Below are 19,111 nucleotides of genomic sequence, written 5' to 3'. Positions count from 1 at the left end.
TTCAACTATTACAAAGGGAAAATACTACTAGTTGCCTTATAGGCTAACTGTGAGAAGTAAACAAAATAATAAGGATATTCACATTTTCTCTGTTGTCAATGCATTGAAGTATGCTTTTCTGCAGCTTTGTTCCTTAATTGAATAGGTTCTAAGAATCTGTTCCACAGTTTGTTACTACAAAGCCTGAGGCCAAATAAGAGGTCTAAAGCCCCTTCCTGACTAAGGAATTCCTTATAAAATCTGATTACTAAAACTGCTTAACTTTTGTGCATCATTAAATCATTGACTAAATTAAAATCTTGAGTTGAGTAGAAATAAGGATTTACTTTATTTTGTAGATTGTGTTCTCCCTTCTCTTGAACACATGGTAAGTTGACTCACAGGAGGTAAGAGAGGGCTGAAGTGAACAGAGACATAGGTGCACCATCCTGAGATGCAGAAGCATACAAGGACAAATTCTTGTACCACTTCCAGGTAAGTGTATTCTAGACTTTGGAGACAGGAAAACCAGTATTATAAACAGATTCCTATCACTTGTTAGGAATAATGAACTATAAAAGATGTCTTAACCATTTACTCATCTTAAGGCCATTAAAGTAAAGTCAAGGAAAATAGACCAGGAAAACAAATCCACATAACTCTTGAGAAACCATGTGGGAATGGATGAGTGGGATGCAAAGCAAATGGGAAAATATAAATGGCTTCATTGAACAGTGTGTTTTTGGGTGGACTCTTTGATCTGTGGAATTTATAATGATTCATATGTTGAATAAAAATGACTTAGTAAAAACGTGTGATTGTATCTTACAGTTGTAAATTAGAAGGAAAAAATGCTACTATGTTTGATAACAAGTCCAAGAGTACCCCAGAGACATCACAGGTTCAATTCCAGCCCGCTGCAATAAAGTGAATATCACAAAAAAGAATCACATGAATTGTTTTTGTCTTCCCAGTGCATATAAAAGCTATGTTTACACTGTACTGTGTGCAATAACATGTGTTTAAAAAAACAATCTACATACCTTAATTTTAAAAATATTTTATTGTTAAAAATGCTATAAATCATCTGAGCCTTCAGCAAGTCGTAATGTTTTTGCTGGTGAAGGGTCCTGCCTCAAAGTTGATGGCTGCTGACTGATCAGCATGGTGGTTACTAAAGGCTGGACAACGGTGGCGATTTCTTAAAATAGGATAACAATAAAGTTCTGCTGCATTGATTTACTCTTTCTTTCACGAACGATTTGTCTGTAGCATGCAATGTTGTTCAGTAGCATTTCACACACTGCAGAACTTCTTTCAAAATTAGAGTCAATCCTTTCAAAACCTGCTGCTTCTTTATCAACTAAGTTTATGTAATATTCTAAATCCTTTGTTGTCATTTCAACAGTCTTTACAGCACTGTCACCAGAGTGGATTCTATCTCAGGAAACCACTGTCTTTGCTCATCCATAAAAAGCAACAACTCATCTGTTCAAGTTTTATCATGAGACTGCAGCAACCCAGTCACATTTTCACTTCTAATTCTAGTTCTCTTGCAATTTCCACTTCATCTGCAGTTACTTCCTTCACCAAAGGCTTGAACTCCTCCAACCTACCCATGAGGGTTGGAATCAACTTCTTCCAAACTCCCGTTAAAGTTGATATTTTGACCTCTTTCCATGAATCACGAATTCTTAATGGCATCTAGAATGATGAATCCTTTACAGGTTTTCAATTTACTTTGCCTAGCCTTATAAAATGAATTTTTTAAATAATAACACTTAAAAGTTCAAATTACTCCTTGATCCATAGGCTACAGAATGGATGTTGTGTTAGCAGGCACAAACAACATGAATCTTATTGCACATCTCCAACAGAGATCTTGGTTGACCAGGTGCATTGTCAATTAGCAGTAATATTTTGAGAAAAAAAAAACAAACCTGTTTTTTTCCTGAGCAATAGTTCTCAACAGTGGGCTTAAAATATTCAGTAAATCATACCGTACACAGATGTGCTGTCATCCAGTCTTTGTTGTTCCATTTACAGAAAACAGGCAGATTTAGCATAATTTCTAAGGGCCCTAGCATTTTGGAGTGATAAATGAGCATTGGCTTTAACTTCAAGTCATTAGCTGCATTAGACCCTAACAAGAAAGTAAGCCTGTCCCTTGAGGATTTGAAGCCAGGCATTGACTCCTCCTCTCTAGCTATGAGAGTCCTAGATGGCATCTTCTTCCAATAGAAGCCTGTTTCATCTACACTGAAAATCTGGCGTTTAGTGTTGCCACCTTTATGAATAATCTTAGCTAGATCTTCCGGATAACTTGCTGCAGCTCGCATCTGTTCTGCATCAGCACTTGCTGCTTCACCTTGCACTTTTATACTATGAAGACAGCTTCTTTCCTTAAACCTTATGAACCAATCCCTGCTGGCTTCATACTTTTCTTCAGTAGAGTCCTCACCTCTGTCAGCCTTTGTAGAATTGAAGAGAGTTAGAGCCTAGCTCTGGATTAGGCTTTGGTTTAAGGGAATGTTGTGGCTGGTCTGATCTTCGATCCAGATCACTAAAACTTTCTCCATGTCAGCAATAATGCTGTTCCGGCTTCTTATCATTCCTATGTTCACTGGAGAAGCAGCACTTTTACTTTCCTTCAAAAATTTTTCCTTTACATTCACAACTTGGCTGTTTGGTGCAAGAGGTCTAGTTTTGGCCTGTCGTGGCTTTTGACATGCCTTTCTCACTAAGCTTAATTATTTCTACCTTTTGATTTTAAATGAGAGACATGTGACTCTTCCTTTCACTTCAATACTTAGAGGCCACTGTAGGGTTATTAACTGTCGGGTTAATACTTTCAATGTTGTGTGTCTCCGGGAATAAGAAGGCCAAGGAGAGGGAGAGAGATACGGAAATGACTAGTTGGTGAGCAGTCAGAATACACACAACAATTATTAAGTTCACCTTCTTATGTGGGCATGGTTCGTGGCACCTCCAAAACAATTATAATGGTAATGTCAAAGCTCACTGATCACAGGTCATCATAACAAATACAATAATAATGGAAAAGTTCGAAATATTATAAGAATTACCAAAATGTGACACAGAGGCATGAAGTGAGCAAATGCAGTTGGAAAAATGGCGCCAACAGACTTGCTGGATACAGAATTGCCACAAACATTCAACTTAGAAAAAAAAAGCAGTATCTGTGAAGCACAATAAAGCAAAACACAATAAAATGAGGTATGCCTATAAACACTATTGTGGTTGAGTTCAAAAGAGTAGTATAAGTGATTTGTGAAAACTATATTAAAGATTCAGTCCCTGGGCTCCATGTGTTATCTAAAAGAATAGATGGAGATTAAAACAGAAAACTCAACCATCACTACTTACTGATTTCCTATCCTAGGAGATGACCCAAGGCAAGAGACAGCAGACTCATTCCTGATTGGGAAAGCCAACTTTCAATGATCACATGAAGGGGGACAACTGCTGTGACTGGCAAAGGACCAAACTGTCTTTATCAAGAGAGGGATGAAGTCCATTCTGAGACTAGAATTTTCAGAGAATTTATACATAAGACTTAGTTGATTTAAAGCATAATTGATCAGTGTACTATACTAGTTTGCCCTGTCACTCCCTGATTGTGCTCTGAGTCTTCCTCAGAAGTATTGTTAACTCAAGAATGACATTCAGCTGCTGGTAGGGGAAGAAATAAATTCATGCCAGTTGGCAATGTGGCTGCAGCACTGAGTCCCTGCTGTTACCCTGTTGCTCAGGTCCTGAAGAGTCCCAGATGGTTGGAAAGAGTATCTTCTGTGAGACCCACTAACCAGTTCTTTGCAATTCCTGAATATGTGCACATTGTCCAAAATGAACCCAAAACCCGATGGTGGCACACTATACTCTTGTTGATGACAAACAGCATCCAGTAGGGAAATGCCTGGTGTCTATCTGGCCTCCTGATAATGTGACTGACCCCCACTCGCTGGTACTCCTCCACTGTGATCACCTGTGGAAACACAACCTCTACAGTGTGTAGTATCTGTTAACTATCTTGGCCATTCCCTCTTCACTAACACCAAACTCCTTTGCTGCTCTGTCTCCACGTGGCCAGGGAGGAGTGGCTGAGAGCCCCTCATTCCAGAGCATGAGAGAACAGGCTGAAGTAAAGAAGTCCTCTAAGTTCAACATTCCTGGTCTCAGCCTTCAGTCAATTAAATAAACTTCTGTATTTGGAATAACAGTAAAATATGGGAACATTTTTCCAGATTCCATCTTATTTGCAAGCCTAAAGAATTGGGGGTGATGGTGATTCTTGATTAAGCCTGACCTGAGTATTGTGAACAGAAAGAAAGAAATTAAGTGTAGAAGGCACCTAAGGCCTATGTAAACACAAACTCTAACAACTTCCAACATCAATTTTATACAACTGCAAGGCTTGTTACCTCATTTAGTGGCCCAGGTTTAATTTAAGAATCAACTGTCACAGCTTGCTCAATTCTCAGTAATGAGAGGCAATTTACACAAGAGCCTTGTTATCCAAGAACCTTTTAGCACACACACCATGAGCAGAGTGGCAGCACTATTATAATTTTAGAAGTTAAAAAGAGCACTATTATTTTTTTCTTTATGTAAAATGTTGATCAATATTTTCATCATTAACTAGTCAAAACAGAGTTAGCTCCTAATTCAGTTCCAAACTCTTCATGTGAATTCATTTAGTTGTGCTTTAGAAATAAATGCCAAATATTTTGAAATTAAAAAATACTAAGTGAATAGGCTCCTTTGACCACTGTATCATGATAATAATGGAGGGTGATAAGAAAGAGTATGCTTTCACCCAAGAATTACTAACTACACAAATAGCAAATCCAAGGTAAATTTCAAAGTGGAAAATAAGAAAAAAATAAAATAAAATAAAAAGAGGCACTCTACCTGCTGTAAATCCAGTGTTATTGTCACATAATGGTATTCGATTCCATTCTTAATACTGGGACTCTGCCACCAAGTGTTCTTTCCATCAATAGCATTCGTAATTGGGTGTCTCTCTATTGAATCAGCAGCAGCATGCGAAAGGAGAAAAAAAATCATATGAAGAATTTATAGCTGTTTTTTTTAAATAAAAATTAAAACTAAGTTAAAGCCATCATGATGTGAATGTCAAACATTAAAATAAGAGGCAGCAATTCATATTTTTAACAGAATTTGTTTAATGTAGACTCTTTTTACAGCATTTACAAGATAGTTTGAAATGGTTAAATACTTCAGAATATAAGAGAAGAAGCTGTTCAGCACTCTGACCATCAACTAAAATGGGCAACTTTAAAGATCACTATAGAAATTAAGCATGAAGAAATAATACTGAAATCTAATTGATGTGTCAGTCATTCAAAGAAGCAAAAACCCTACTGTTTGAGGCAGTTCTGGTATAAACTCCTGAATTGTGGCTGAAAGGTACTTGAAGATTTACACTTCTGACACATTCAAGACTTGGGCGACTCAATACATATCTGGTTTTAATATAAAATGCTGTCAAATTCATCCTAGTAGGCTTTTTGCAGACAGTCCTTAACTAGCCAACTTCTATTTAAGCCACTATTTAAAAATATAATGAAAGATACTCCAAATCTCCCATCCAGTGTTTGCCCATCCCCATAATCATGAGCTCGGTGGAGGGGCCTGGACAATAATGGCAAACAAGGAGAGGATGGCACGTGAAATTCCATCCCAACCACACAACATGGACCTTCCCTGGCCTCTACTCCAGACAGATGAGAACAGGACCTACTGTGAGAACTCAAGGGGAGACTAGAGAAAGAAATAAGAGATGTGGACAATCGTTGCCATCTCCTCTCACAGTCCTGTCTTACAGTTCCTTCCTTCTCATGATCTCCCACACTCACAGATTCCTCATCTCCTCCATGCATCTCACAGCAGCGATCATTACCTCTGGAATGCCAAAGCTCTCATTCACAATCATTGGTTCTTGTCTGACATCTTTTTTTCTGTTTCCAAAGGAACACAAGTTCTGGCTCTCCCAGCTCATGCATGGATGAGGATGGCAGGAGTAGAGATTATTGGAGACGTTCCTATTTCCGGGACTGCAGTAAGAGAACTGAACTTCCTAACATCTCCTTTGAAAGTCAGCCTTTTTGCCCACAGAAATGTAAAGAGTGGAGGTCAGCTTCCCTGCTACTCTTCTGTTCATTATGGATTAAGTATGCTTTGGGGTGTCAGTCTTGAGAACTGTTATAACACTAATTCTTTGAGGAAGATGTTTCAAATGACTGGACTAAGAATACCCTGTTAGATTGGAGCACAATCTTTTTTTTTTTTTTTTGTAAACTAAAGAAATATCTCAAATAATGAGCAAAACATATCACTATGAGGAATAATCATGGACTCAATTTGCCTAGGTAATGGAGAAATCTAGCCAGGTGTTTGAATGATAATGGTGATGGAAGAGCATAAGACCCGGACGATGAAGTGCTGGAGCATGAGGAGCTAAGTAGTCCACCTGAATCCACCACTTAGTACTTAACTGACCGTGGGCAACTCACTTAAACTCTGTGTCATTCTTGAAGTAAGGATAACAAAATCCACTCCCAGCACAGGTCCCCAGAATGTTAACATTCAGAAAAAAGTACAAATGTTTTTAAAGTGTGTGTGAGAGAGATCTGTGGAATTGATATAGGAGCTCCAGCTCTTTATTTCTCCAAGTAACAGTAGAGTCCAGTCTACTCTTGCTACCATTTAATACATCATCACTATTGTTTCATAAAATGGAGGACATTGAAACACCACAAAAATTAAAAAAAAAACATAGTATCAAAATATAGGCTAATTCTTTAAAAGGTATTCATTATATTTTCATTAAAAAATTATAATGTTCTCATTTTATCATTTTGTCATGGACTAGTAAAATTATCTTGGATGGGAACTCTCAACTCCCAGGGTTACCAGAAGAAACATTACAACAATTAATATTATAACTATTATTATGCAGGTACATAAAATCAATTATGTATCAGTTCAAAATGTGCAGGGTTCTGAGTCTTTACTGGAGACAAATTACATTTAATAAAAATTTTGAAAATAAAAATCAAGCAAAAAGAAGACCTCAGTGCAATAGGAGTCTGCTAGTTAAGTAACATCATCTTCAAAATTTTTTGAATATTCATTAAATTTGCCATTTTCAGACTCTGTGCATTTTTATTACATATTAATTTTATTAATGTAGCTTACTATAACTTGTTTGACTGAAAATGTAAAGGCTTATATCTTTGAGTTATTTATGATAATATGAGTATATAAGACAGGACAAAAATAATCTATTTTTATTGGTAAATTATTTAACTCAACTAAACAGCTGGATGGACTTTGTACCAAGTCTTATCCCATTAGCAGTCCACTGACATAAGGCATCTTATCTCATTAATGAAAAATAAAATTGCTGAATAAATTGACTAATTAGCACTAGTTAACCTGTTCTGCTGAAGCTAGTGAAAGTGTTAGGTCTTTCTAATCACAACAGATACCAGAAGCATAACTAAATTTCAAATAAATGCCCTTGGTGGTACGAGTGGGTGCTAAAATTGGCACATGAGGAATCAGAACCATAAATGAAATATTACTGGCATTGCTTCCGAAGAAAAATAAATTATCACAGCAAACAGTCCTTAAACATCCTCCTGAATATTCTTTACAGACTGGGTTTAATATATGATAGAAAAACACACACATTTCCAAATCATACTTGTGGCTCGTAGGTAATTGTGAGAGGAGCTATCTAATTGGAAATTTGATATCTGCCACCTCAGGTCAAATTGATATGAGAATTAGTCACAAAAAGGAAGCCTGGGAGATGAATCAACAATTAACCATAACCCCCATTATGGAAGTTTAATCATAATTAATTTGCAAATACTGATTAATTGTTGGCATACTTCCCTTATTTAAATAGAGATAGAATTTTATAACATCCTCAACAGGGATAGTTACTCAAGTCAATCCAATGCATCTGAAAATTGGCGAGGGAATCCTTGATGAAGTAAACCTTTCAAACAGCTATTTTAATTGGAAAGCACAATCTATTCATAGTCAGGAAGTTCAAGTTTCCTTTCCTTTGTATGGTAATTAAATACAGACCTCCCAGGTTTATTCTAGCTGTTCACTGAATCTGTGGAATTTTATTATCTGTTACTCCAACTTCTACTAAAATATATTCATGTGGATTATTGCTAAATTTTTACTCTTGTGGGGTATTATTCCTTTTAAATTTCTGCTTCCAAAACAGGATTTTGAAGTGTAATTACGCTGGTAATTTAAAATTAAATTAATCACATGAAGGAAATCTAGACTGTGAAAAGTTTTAAACACTTACCACAAGTAAACAAAAATGAGAAATACTAAATATACCTCATACGTGCCTTGCTTTACTAAAACAATTAATTGATTTTGTTCCAACATGAAAATATGGGGTGGGAATATATAGATGTCTTCCTTTGACAGCCTGAATATGGAACTCTGAAGAGGGAAGTAACAGTGGCTCTTGGATTAATTTGGTGAATACATCTTATCCATTTTCCCAGCCACAAGTGTCCACTCAGTTATCTTCTACCCGAATTTTTCCATCTTCCTTCTATCCTGTGTCTGTGATTGTATATGTTTCCTTCTTTTTCTCTTTTGCTGGAATGCTTTTCCCTCTTATCTCAGGTAACTCAGGTTTTTAGAGCCCTTCTGAGTCTGACCACCAGCTTAGAACTTTCTCTTCCTACTTCAGTTCCCACTGATGTTTTCCTTAGAAATTCTAACATCACTGATAACATATACAGCAAGGTATAGCCCTGAGTTTACTGCGTTGAACATTTGTTTAATTGCTCTCTCTATCCAAGTCTTATCTACTCTGACATTGTACTTGTAGACAGGAACTATAAATATTTATATTTATATGCATACATATATAGATAACTATACACATATACACATACATACACATGTATATATGTATACACACACACACATATATAATTTTTACGTATTTTATCTCTCCAACTCTCACTCTCTGCCTAGCCCTTCCTAAACACACATCCACACACTTCCAACCACCCCCATCATTTCCTCCCATTCATTCTATGGCTCCAGGCTTTCTCATATTCTCTATGAAATCATCAAGGCCATTAATTCTTATACCAATGGTAATTTCTCTCCATCAGGCTTCATCTTCTTTCCTAACAAACCTAAAGTTCATAATCCAACAATTCATTTATTTTCTGGCTGTTACCTCAATTTTCTTGCTTTTGATTTTTCCCCAGGGCTCTGACGTAGGTCTTTTATCCTTCCCATTCTATAAAAGAATAGCAAACAGATAGGATGTGTCCCAATATCCCCCGCTCCTACACCCATAACAATCTACACCACAGAAAATAACCACACTTGAAAAAAACTTAAAAAACAAGGAAGGTTTCCGATGCTTACCATCTTTGGTTTCTTAACTTTATTTTTTTTTAACATTCTGTGATATACAAGACCAGTAATCTTATTCACAAAAGTCCTAATTCTCCAGACAGATTAATGTTTTCAGCATCTCTACATTTTATAATAGTGATGGAACTATGCACTCTTCCCTTTAATCAACTCCAAGAAAGAAGGTATAGTGTCTCCGAACTTTCTTTTGAGATAAAATATACAAATTGTGAGAGAAAGCTTTCTTCATTTTATAAGTATTACAATTTAAAATAAAAGGAGAAGAAAAACTAAGAAAATTTTTAAATAATATAACTATGAAGCTTTATCCCCATTATAATTCTCCACACTGACATTAAGTATTTGCTTCATTAATCTCCCCAATATTTGATGATTCCCCAATGTATATCTATAAATCAACCTCCATCTATAGGATTATCTCACACCATTCTCCCCTTCTCTATATAAATTCTTTACTCATTAAAACTAATTACTTATAGTCTCTGAATATATCATGCTGTTTCATACTTTCAAGACTTATGTAGTTTTTTAATTTAATGCTTTCCCCCTTTCATCTCATTAATCTTTATTTTCTCGTTACATGGGTCACTTTCTCCCAGTAATCTGTAGATGTTCCTTTTGTACTCAATTTACTTTTCTCTATCTCCTATTTCCCCTTTAAGTCCTTTAAGTCAAAGGCTATATGTGATTTAACCCTCTCCTCCAGTACAATGCATTGCTAGTAGCCGATATTCAAATGCTTGCTGAATAAACGTATGAAAGAGTCTGAGATATCAGCCTGGTTCCTCAAGGCATCCAAGAGGGCTTTGTTTGACAGCTCTCCTTGTGTTGTTTAAGAACCTTCATAGTCTAGTTCCTGCCTCTGCACCAGACTCATCCCTATCCCCTGCCCTCTGACACGTTCAGATCAGCCATTCCTAACTACTTCTAGTTCCTTGGGCAAGTAATATATTCTGTCTTATTCTGATCTCTTTTTCTGGCATTCCTTCTTCTCCTCCCTTTGCTTTACCTGCTCAACTCATATTAGATCTTTAGGTACTACTTCTGGCAAGCCTTTTCTATACCAGGACTGAATGTATGACCCTCCCCTTTCTCCCTGAAGCCCCTATGCTCCTTCTCTCCTTAGTACTCACCACACTATGCAGAAATAGTCTGCATTTTACCATTTCTTCAACTTGAATCCAGGGACCTCTTATTCCTGTTGAATTTCCAGCATAGTACCTGGCACATAAGTGGCCAATGAATGACTAAATTCTGCATTAATAACCACATCCTCAGAGACTCTTCTGCAAGTAGTAAACTTAAGGACTGCCACAGTTCTTCAGCTAGAAAACCTCGAGCACCATACCTGCTACACATAAGGAATTCCAATAATATTTGTCAAGTGATGGAGAGGGGATGTAAAGCTCACACTGGAAGAAAAGTTCTAGAAATTTTGGGGATTACAAACTGTTTGACTTTAATGCAGTTTGGCCTCAACATCTCTCAATTATAGATCCTACCCAGTGCCATACAAATTCATCGTAAAATACATACGGTATGGACTGCTGCTGTTTTGATTGCAGATTCGACACTGTGGGTTCCTCACGGGCTGCCCAGGGACATGCTCTACCAATTTGCAATACATTTCAGGTCCTTTTTCTCCACATGTTGCATTTGTAGTGATGAGAGCATTGGAAGCGAGGTTCAGGACAGCAGGGAATAAACCTGAAAAAGATGGACAAATGTAGGTGTGTGGGATGATTTTGCTGCATTTTAAAAAGAAATTAAGATAGGATGTTTTTCAGATCATTAAATTAAACAAAAAATGAAATATCAGTGATGATTAAATACCTAGCTTAATTAAGTACATTACATAAATAGCATGTTTTACCAAATGAACTTTTTTTTTTCTGGGTCTTACATATGGACTCCAAAGCTATCTTCTTAATTTTTAACCTCTAATACTTAATTAGTAAGTCTTGCCTATAACACACACTTTAAAAAAATCTTTTGTTCATATTATTGGCACAGGTCTTACTGAAACTTCCATCCTGCATTTCAGCTATTTTATATTTAGTATTAAATGGCAATCATATGTAAAGATTTTGAACAACTATATATCTGTTTTTCATGGTCATTTTTATGCTCCAATATCATTTAGCATAAATGGTTATTGTCACTTATATCCAGACTGGAGAAGATAGAAAATAACGAAAAAATTTGGAACACCAGGAAAACCATTCTTGACTGCTTTCTGTGCTATATAGCCATACTATACAGCGGTATCTCACCAGAAACAAGTCATCACAGTAGTCCATGATCACATACCACAAATTACTTCTAAGATAAAATAGAAGTGTTCTGTTTGCTTAGATGCAATCTCATAGGCACACTTCACAGTAGAGCCGGGGAGACCTTTGATTCCATAAAAAAAAAGAAACCTCAATCTCTTCACCTTCTATAACTTACTCTCAATGCTGCTTCATATATGTCTAGTTTCTGCACTTTATAGACCTCTTTTCAATGACAATAAAGTCAAGTCACTTATCAGAAGTCACTCTTTAACTGAAAAACTCATTTGGAGAAAGCGCATCTGAGATTATAGATAATTCAACTCGATTTATGTAAAGAACATGCTAAACATCTAGGTGGTCTCTGCTCTATACACATGACAAGTAGGTCTGTATCAATTCAATCTCTGACAGAAAGTCCTTTATTGACTAAATCTCATGTCCTAATATTTACTGACAGTCTCTAGAGTTTTAAGTTTATAAGTGCTTTATGCATTATTGTCAAAACCTAGCACATGCTGGGTACACAATAAGCAGTCAATATTTGTAAAATTAATGAATTATAAATATTGGCCTTGTAAACATTCCTCTGTATCATCTGAATAATAATAATAATAATAACAACAACAACAACAATAACAATAATAATAACAACAATAACAATAATAATAACATCCAGCATAACTGAATACTTATAATGTGTCAGGCACTATTCTGTCAGGGTCTGTTCAAACACTATCTCTGTGGGCTAATTCACTATGCATGACACCCATGCAAGCTACATACCATTATTACCCCTATTTTATTAAGATGTTCAACAACTTGCCTAAGACTATAGCTATCAAGTAGCAGAGCTGTGACTTGAGTGCAAGCAATCTGGCCCCAAAGTCTATGTATGGTCTCTACAAATGTTACATGAAGCTCCCAGAAATCTAGTGCTAATTTGTGGTCCTGGTTAACCTTAGAATTGCATTTCTTTAATAGAAGCAATAGTACAACAAATAAAAAATAATTTTAAATAATTTGAATCTCTATTGTAATCACTCTCAAAAATTTAAAGAGATAAGTGAATACGTAAGACCAGGAAGCTCTTCCCTCAGTCACTCTCAGGGTCTCCCAAAAAGCTTCCTCTAAACAATCCTCTATCTTTTCCCTCCCTCCCCACACTCACCAGTCTCTAAAATTCCTCTGATTCTGCTGTTCCAATCCAGTACCCCCACCACCACATTAGCCCTTTTCTCTAGTTAATAGTTATTTGAGGTTTCCAATTTTTCTTCTTTTCTAGAAGTTCAGAACTTAACCTTTTTACTTAACTGCAGTTACTATCTCATTCATTTTTTCTCTTAAATTTCTCTCTCCCCTCATCTCTATGCTCTGACTCCAACTCAATGAGACACTCCGTCAAGGTGATATGAGTCAGCTAATACGATTACTGGTCAAAAAACTTTAGCCACTCATAAAACTATTGTTATTTATTTTGGGAGAAAATGCGAAGTGTTTTACAAAAGATTAAGTACTTTACAAAGGTTGATATGTTTTTTTTTTTAAAGCTTTACCTGTGTATACAAGGCTTATTGAAAAATATTTCAGTTTTGTGAAATTTGTCACGTTACAAATTTAAAAATAATTTGACCAACCCTAGATCATTATTCCCTATCTCTAGACATTTTATTCTTTAGGTTGGTAAATGATGTATGATTAAGTAAGTAAGATTTATCTGTATATCTCTCTCCTCTGTTATTAATCATTCCTTTGCATTTAGCTGTACAATTATTATTTCATCAAATATATGTTGAGCACATACTATACCAGATACCATAAAAAACTGGGCAATTAAAATACTATTATATGGGTTTATTGTGGGAAGTGGCTATGGGCTGAATTTTGGAGGAGTAATAGAAATGTATTTGGCATAAAAAAGGAAGAAAGAAAAAGCAAACATACCAGGCAGAGGAATAGTACATGAGTATGAACTTTATACTGAAAGCTTACATGGATGTTGAGCGACTGACAGAGCACTGCATTTGTAACTGTTCTAATCTGTTAGATCATGTGATTGTGTATAGATTTGGATGTAGATATAGATATAGATATGGATCTGGATCTAGATATAACATAGTTATGTATAGATTACACTTAGAGTATACATAATGGTTCACATATATATATCAACACAAACTATTGCCTATTTGTCATTGTTAGTAGTTTGTTTCAGTGGGATTTTTCCCAGGTCTTTAAAATTATAATTTATAGTGTAAAATGATAGGTAGTAAAAAGGAAGGTTATGCTGGAAATCCTGTTCTTAAGAGGGAACAACATCTTGCTGGCCTGCAGGATGAAGCCCCTTCTAGCCCTTCAAACAAATTTCCTTTCCTTACACAAAAGCCATCTCAGGTAGGAGCCACTGTCTCTAAACTGCCTCAAGACATGGTCAGTTTGTCTCTGAGATCTTTGTCTCCTTCACCTCTGACTAGCCTCGACCTTGACCTGACCTCGGGTTCTTTTTCATAAGAATGGGTAAGACTCCCCGTGCCCTGCTCTGGAGCAGCCCTAAGGAATCTGCCTGGAGTTGGGTAGGCCTGGACTTTCTCAGATCTGAGGAATCACAGGAGGGAGCCAACAGGGGAGGATGGCTGGTGAAAATTATTTTCCTGTATATCTTACGTCCCAAAATATAGAATTGGATTACCCACCGGATTAAGTGAATATAATGTGATCAAAACGCATGGCTATAAACAAAAGGATTACAGATATGGAAGTGACATTGATTCTGAAGATATTTCATATTCATTAAATAATATGATTTAATCCCTCAGTAACCCCATTGTGTAGGTTTTAATAATCCCATTTTACAAATGAAGAAAATTCAACTCAGAGAACACAAATAATATGCACAAAGTTATGAACGAGTAAGATCAATAACTAAGATTTTAACTCAGCTTTTTAACTCAGAAGGCTAATGATCATCAGAGCCTGAAGAAAAGCCAAAACCTGGTCCTCAGCAGAGTTTATCAATTTACACATTTAATAAAAGAAATAATTTACCTGGTCACCACCCTTCTGTTGTTTCACAGAGTTTTCTTCAACTAAAGATGTCAATAAAATTTACATTTACTATCTTTCACTTCTTTCCATTGATTTATTTCTGTTACGCTTATCGATAATGTGCTCAAAATTAACCTTTCATAATTTAATAGTCTTGCTTTGTGGTCAGGGAACAGCTGCCTTTTGAAATTTTATTAGCTATTTTGTTGTTTATTTTAAATAATCAGTAAAGTGTATTGGTCAGGGAAGATCCCCAATTAGTTGCTAACGATCAACTTGAAGCTTTTTATTGAATCTGCAGCAGGTTGTATTATAGATTGCAGCCCATTTTCATTATAGGTTAAATCTATTAGACTGCACCTATTTATTCCTATTCAAAAGCAGCAAAAGAAATATTTATTGCTATATTCAATATGAGTTACTTGGTTAAGATTATACAAACATTGGAAGTGTAAATGAACTACAAATAGATGATGAACTTTTATAGATTACTGACTTATAGCCTCTTAATTCAATTTGAGGTCATGTAATGTTAATGACATAAAAGCCAGTCATCATTACCCATACAATTATGACAGACATTTTTTCCTTAAAAAAAAGACTAAGTAAATTTAATTGGATTTGTGGTTTAAAGAAGAAAGTATAAAGAAAAAACAAATAATATTTATTCTCCTTATATTATATATTTTATTAAAGATTAGAATATGTATACTATTTAAAGAATAATATATTCTGTTCTATAATATATACATTTAGTAAGTATTCTAAGAAAAAGGCTAAGTCTATGTCATGTGAAAAATAGGAATTCTGCTACCATATAGTAAACATTTAGAAATTCACCAAATTTTCACTGTTATCATTCAGATGTTTTTAGACAGCATTTGCTTGCTCAAATACTGTGCTATGTTCATACAAGTTTGCAGGATTTTGATGATCTGCCTTAAAATTCCGTATTTTGGTTTCAAATGGCAGAAGCATCTTTAAAACCTGCATGTGGAGATACTACTTAGTAATTGTGGAGTACCTCCTATTAAATCAAACCACTCATGGATAACAGCCATAATATATTAACAAAATATATTTTTAAAAATCACAAATACTTGAAGACACTGAAGAACAACTCAAAAGGGGTAAACCAGGAGGAATGCATATGCTTAGGATTGAGATATTGGTGTGCCTCAGACTGCACCATGCAAGGTGACTAAAACTCAAGTAGAAACCCACAATTTCACTGTCTTTTCTTTCCTTTTTTTTTTTCATTTCTGTCTTGAAAAAGCAGAAAACAGAACTAAGAATAATCACAGATGCTGTAAAGTGAGGAAGAAATACTATAAAAAAAGAAAGCAACAGAAAGGGAGCCTCAAAATATGTGTAATAAAACTCTTCCCAAATCTCTCACTGATATCAGATATACATATTCCTTAGGCAGATTCCAAGTACCCCAGTTGGAACTAAGAACAAAATAGTGATAACAGTTGCTGCATTCTACAGGAAAAAACAAGACTCTATAGAGTCTTGAGTCCAGATAAGCTAACCAACTGATATAACACAAAATTAAAAGATGGATAACGATTCTTCAGAAGAACAAAACAGAATTTTGAGTATCTACAATGTATCATTCACAAAATCCAGAACAAAGTGTTTTTAAAAAGTATTAGACATACAAGGAAACATAAAATGCTACCCCTGCTTAGGAGATAAGCAGTGAATGGAGTCCAACACTGATATCAACTAGATGTTGGAATCAGTACACAAATATTTTTAAATAGCTTTCATAACTATGATCAAAGACACACACACACAAATACTTATAATTAAAAAAATAGGAAATCTCAACAGAGGATAAGAAACTACAAAAAAATACCAAATATAAATTCTAGAACTGAAAAATGCAGGATTTAGAATTCTAAAAAATTACTACATGAGATTAAAAAAAGTTGGAGATGACAAAATCAAGTGTAAGTAAACCTGAATATAAATTGATAGTTTTTTTCTCCCAAGCTCTTTAAATATATAATAATGTTTAAAGAAAAATTATAATGTTGCCTGGGGAGGTACAATGTATGTTGATGCAATACATATGACAATTAGAGCAAAGGAATGGTGGGTGGAGGGATCACAGTAAATGAACCCATATATTTATAAGGTTTTTTATGTTTTACATGCAGTGGCACAATATTAAAAAGATGGACAATACCAAATGTTTAAAAGTTTTGGGGAGCAACTGGTACTCTGCTCCATTGCTGCTGTGAGTGTAAATTAGTACAACCACTTTATTTTATTGTAAAAATAAAACAGAAAAAAATAGTTGACTTCAGGGGAAGAGGCATAAAAGAAATCTCTGAGGTGATGGTAATATTCCTAATAGAAGTTTGTATTGTACAGGTGTATACATATGTTAAAACTCACTAAATGTTTCAATCAATGAATGAATGTTACACCCCGTAAGGACTTGTATACTTCACGGTATGTAAATTTTACCTTAAAAAAGAAAGTAAACCAATATTGAACTCTAGTTAATGATATTCATGATGAAATCTTTAGGCATGAAGTCTGCAATGGATCAAAATACAAGATGGATACTGATGGACAGATAGATGTATGATAAAGCAAATACAGAGGGCGACATTTGAGAATGTAGATGCTGAGTATATGGGTGTTCATTGTATGATTCTTACAACTTTCTGTATGGGAAAATGTTTTCTTAAAATTTGACAAATTATCTATAGAGACATTAGATATGTATGTGTATAAGTATGTACCAGTGTATATAACCATATATACATATATGTATATATACTCACATATACATATATGTACGTATATATATATACACAATTTACTGCATTCTTTGGCTTTTATAAATTATCAACCATCAGTAACAACAAAATTTTAAATTGACATTACTTAAATCAAATGTGGAAAAGCTGATTGGATACTATGAAGGGAAACTATCTTTTCAATCCTGTTCAGAATCAGAGGAACCGAGCAAAATAAAGGACTGGATTAGCAAAACAGCTGAACATTTCTCCAAGACACCTGCAGGCCAGCAATCAGCAGGTAACTGTTCTCCTTGTACAGTTCTTCCAGCACTTACTTCTTAAAAATGGAGAACTTTGACTTAGCTTCATATTTAATACATAAGTGATGCCTTTTGAAGTGAGTCAGAGAGAAATGCATTTAATGTATCAATAAGTCATCTGTTCTGTGCACAATTCATACTCATTCCTTAGGACTTATGCAATTTTTCTCTAGGTGATGAACTGGAAGGTTGCTAACGAGTAGCAAAAAGAATTCAAATCAGAGAAGTCTAGTTCAAATTTGAATTTTACAAATGAGGAAAATAATTTCCAGAACCTAAATGGCACAGCTGGTTTTCAAACACAATTATTGCAATCCCAAATAAATTTGAATGAATTTCATTATTAAAGATCTACCCTGCCTCACTCCTCTTCCTACTCTAAATTAAAACCCTTTTCAGCTCCTACTCATTCCTGTTGTTTTGTGTCATCCAGTTCTCCTTTTCCCTCCCATAGGCACACTCACAGGCCAACTTCCACCATAGTTTTACAAATCCTATCCTTTATCTACAAATGTTTCCATTTTAAGAAAGCACCCCTTCAACCTTCTTATTGTAATTGAAGTCTTGATTTCCTCTGAAAACGACACTTTCATAAATCTCCCCAGTGGATCGCTAGTCACTGGGAGAGGAAAAATAGCCCCCTTCTGGTTTCTAAATGCTACTTACAAATCAGTTCCTCTAGTTGTCACTTATAACTTCTTAAAAAGTCCAAATCATCCAACCCTTCCAAGGGCTCACCTGCATTACTGACTGACTTCATGAGACCATCTACAAAAATAACTGGCCGGTAACTGATTCACAGTTATTTTTATCCCCCAAATCTCTGCCATTCTCACTAAATAGGCAAACATAAACTAGCACTGATAAAATGTTATTCCACAGAAACCAGAAAATGTTAAAAGGTACTCTGAGAACAATTATGTCTTCTTACCATTCTAAGATTTCTGCTTCCTATTAATTTTTTGTCTCCAGCTTAATGTTATCTGTCTCTCTATCTCTCTATCTATACTTTCAGATAAGGATATCCTATGGGAACTTACGTCTACTGCAACAGTACCCTAACTAGTCTTCCTTCATGATTCCACTTCCATTCGTCTTCCAAACTGGTGGGGAAATTATTTTCCTAAAAATTGTCTTTCGATATTGCCTTCTTGTTTAAAAACTCTGTGAGTTGCCTGCTGCCTATAACATAGCATCCAAATTCTTTGGTAGTCTGAGTATTTATAATCAGGCCCCTAACTACTTCTCT

The 19,111-nt window shown here is 35.3% G+C and overlaps 1 protein-coding gene across 2 annotated transcripts in view; it reads right to left on the bottom strand.

Moving 5' to 3' along the window:
* The window catches only part of LAMA2 (laminin subunit alpha 2), a 516,055-nt gene that overhangs the window by 388,993 nt on the left and 107,951 nt on the right, over positions 1 to 19,111 (bottom strand). For both annotated transcript variants that reach the window (XM_032484891.1, XM_032484892.1), the window contains exons 2-3: positions 10,999 to 11,169; positions 4,912 to 5,024 (exon numbers count right to left, since the gene is read on the bottom strand). In XM_032484891.1, coding sequence (XP_032340782.1) covers positions 4,912 to 5,024; positions 10,999 to 11,169 — 284 coding nt within the window. The remainder of the gene's footprint in view (positions 1 to 4,911; positions 5,025 to 10,998; positions 11,170 to 19,111) is intronic.

This window comes from Camelus ferus, chromosome 8 (assembly GCF_009834535.1).
Source record: "Camelus ferus isolate YT-003-E chromosome 8, BCGSAC_Cfer_1.0, whole genome shotgun sequence".
Taxonomy (NCBI): Eukaryota; Metazoa; Chordata; class Mammalia; order Artiodactyla; family Camelidae; genus Camelus; species Camelus ferus.
The sequence above is the reverse complement of the archived record's forward strand: the minus strand, read 5'-3'. Positions and strand labels throughout refer to the sequence as shown.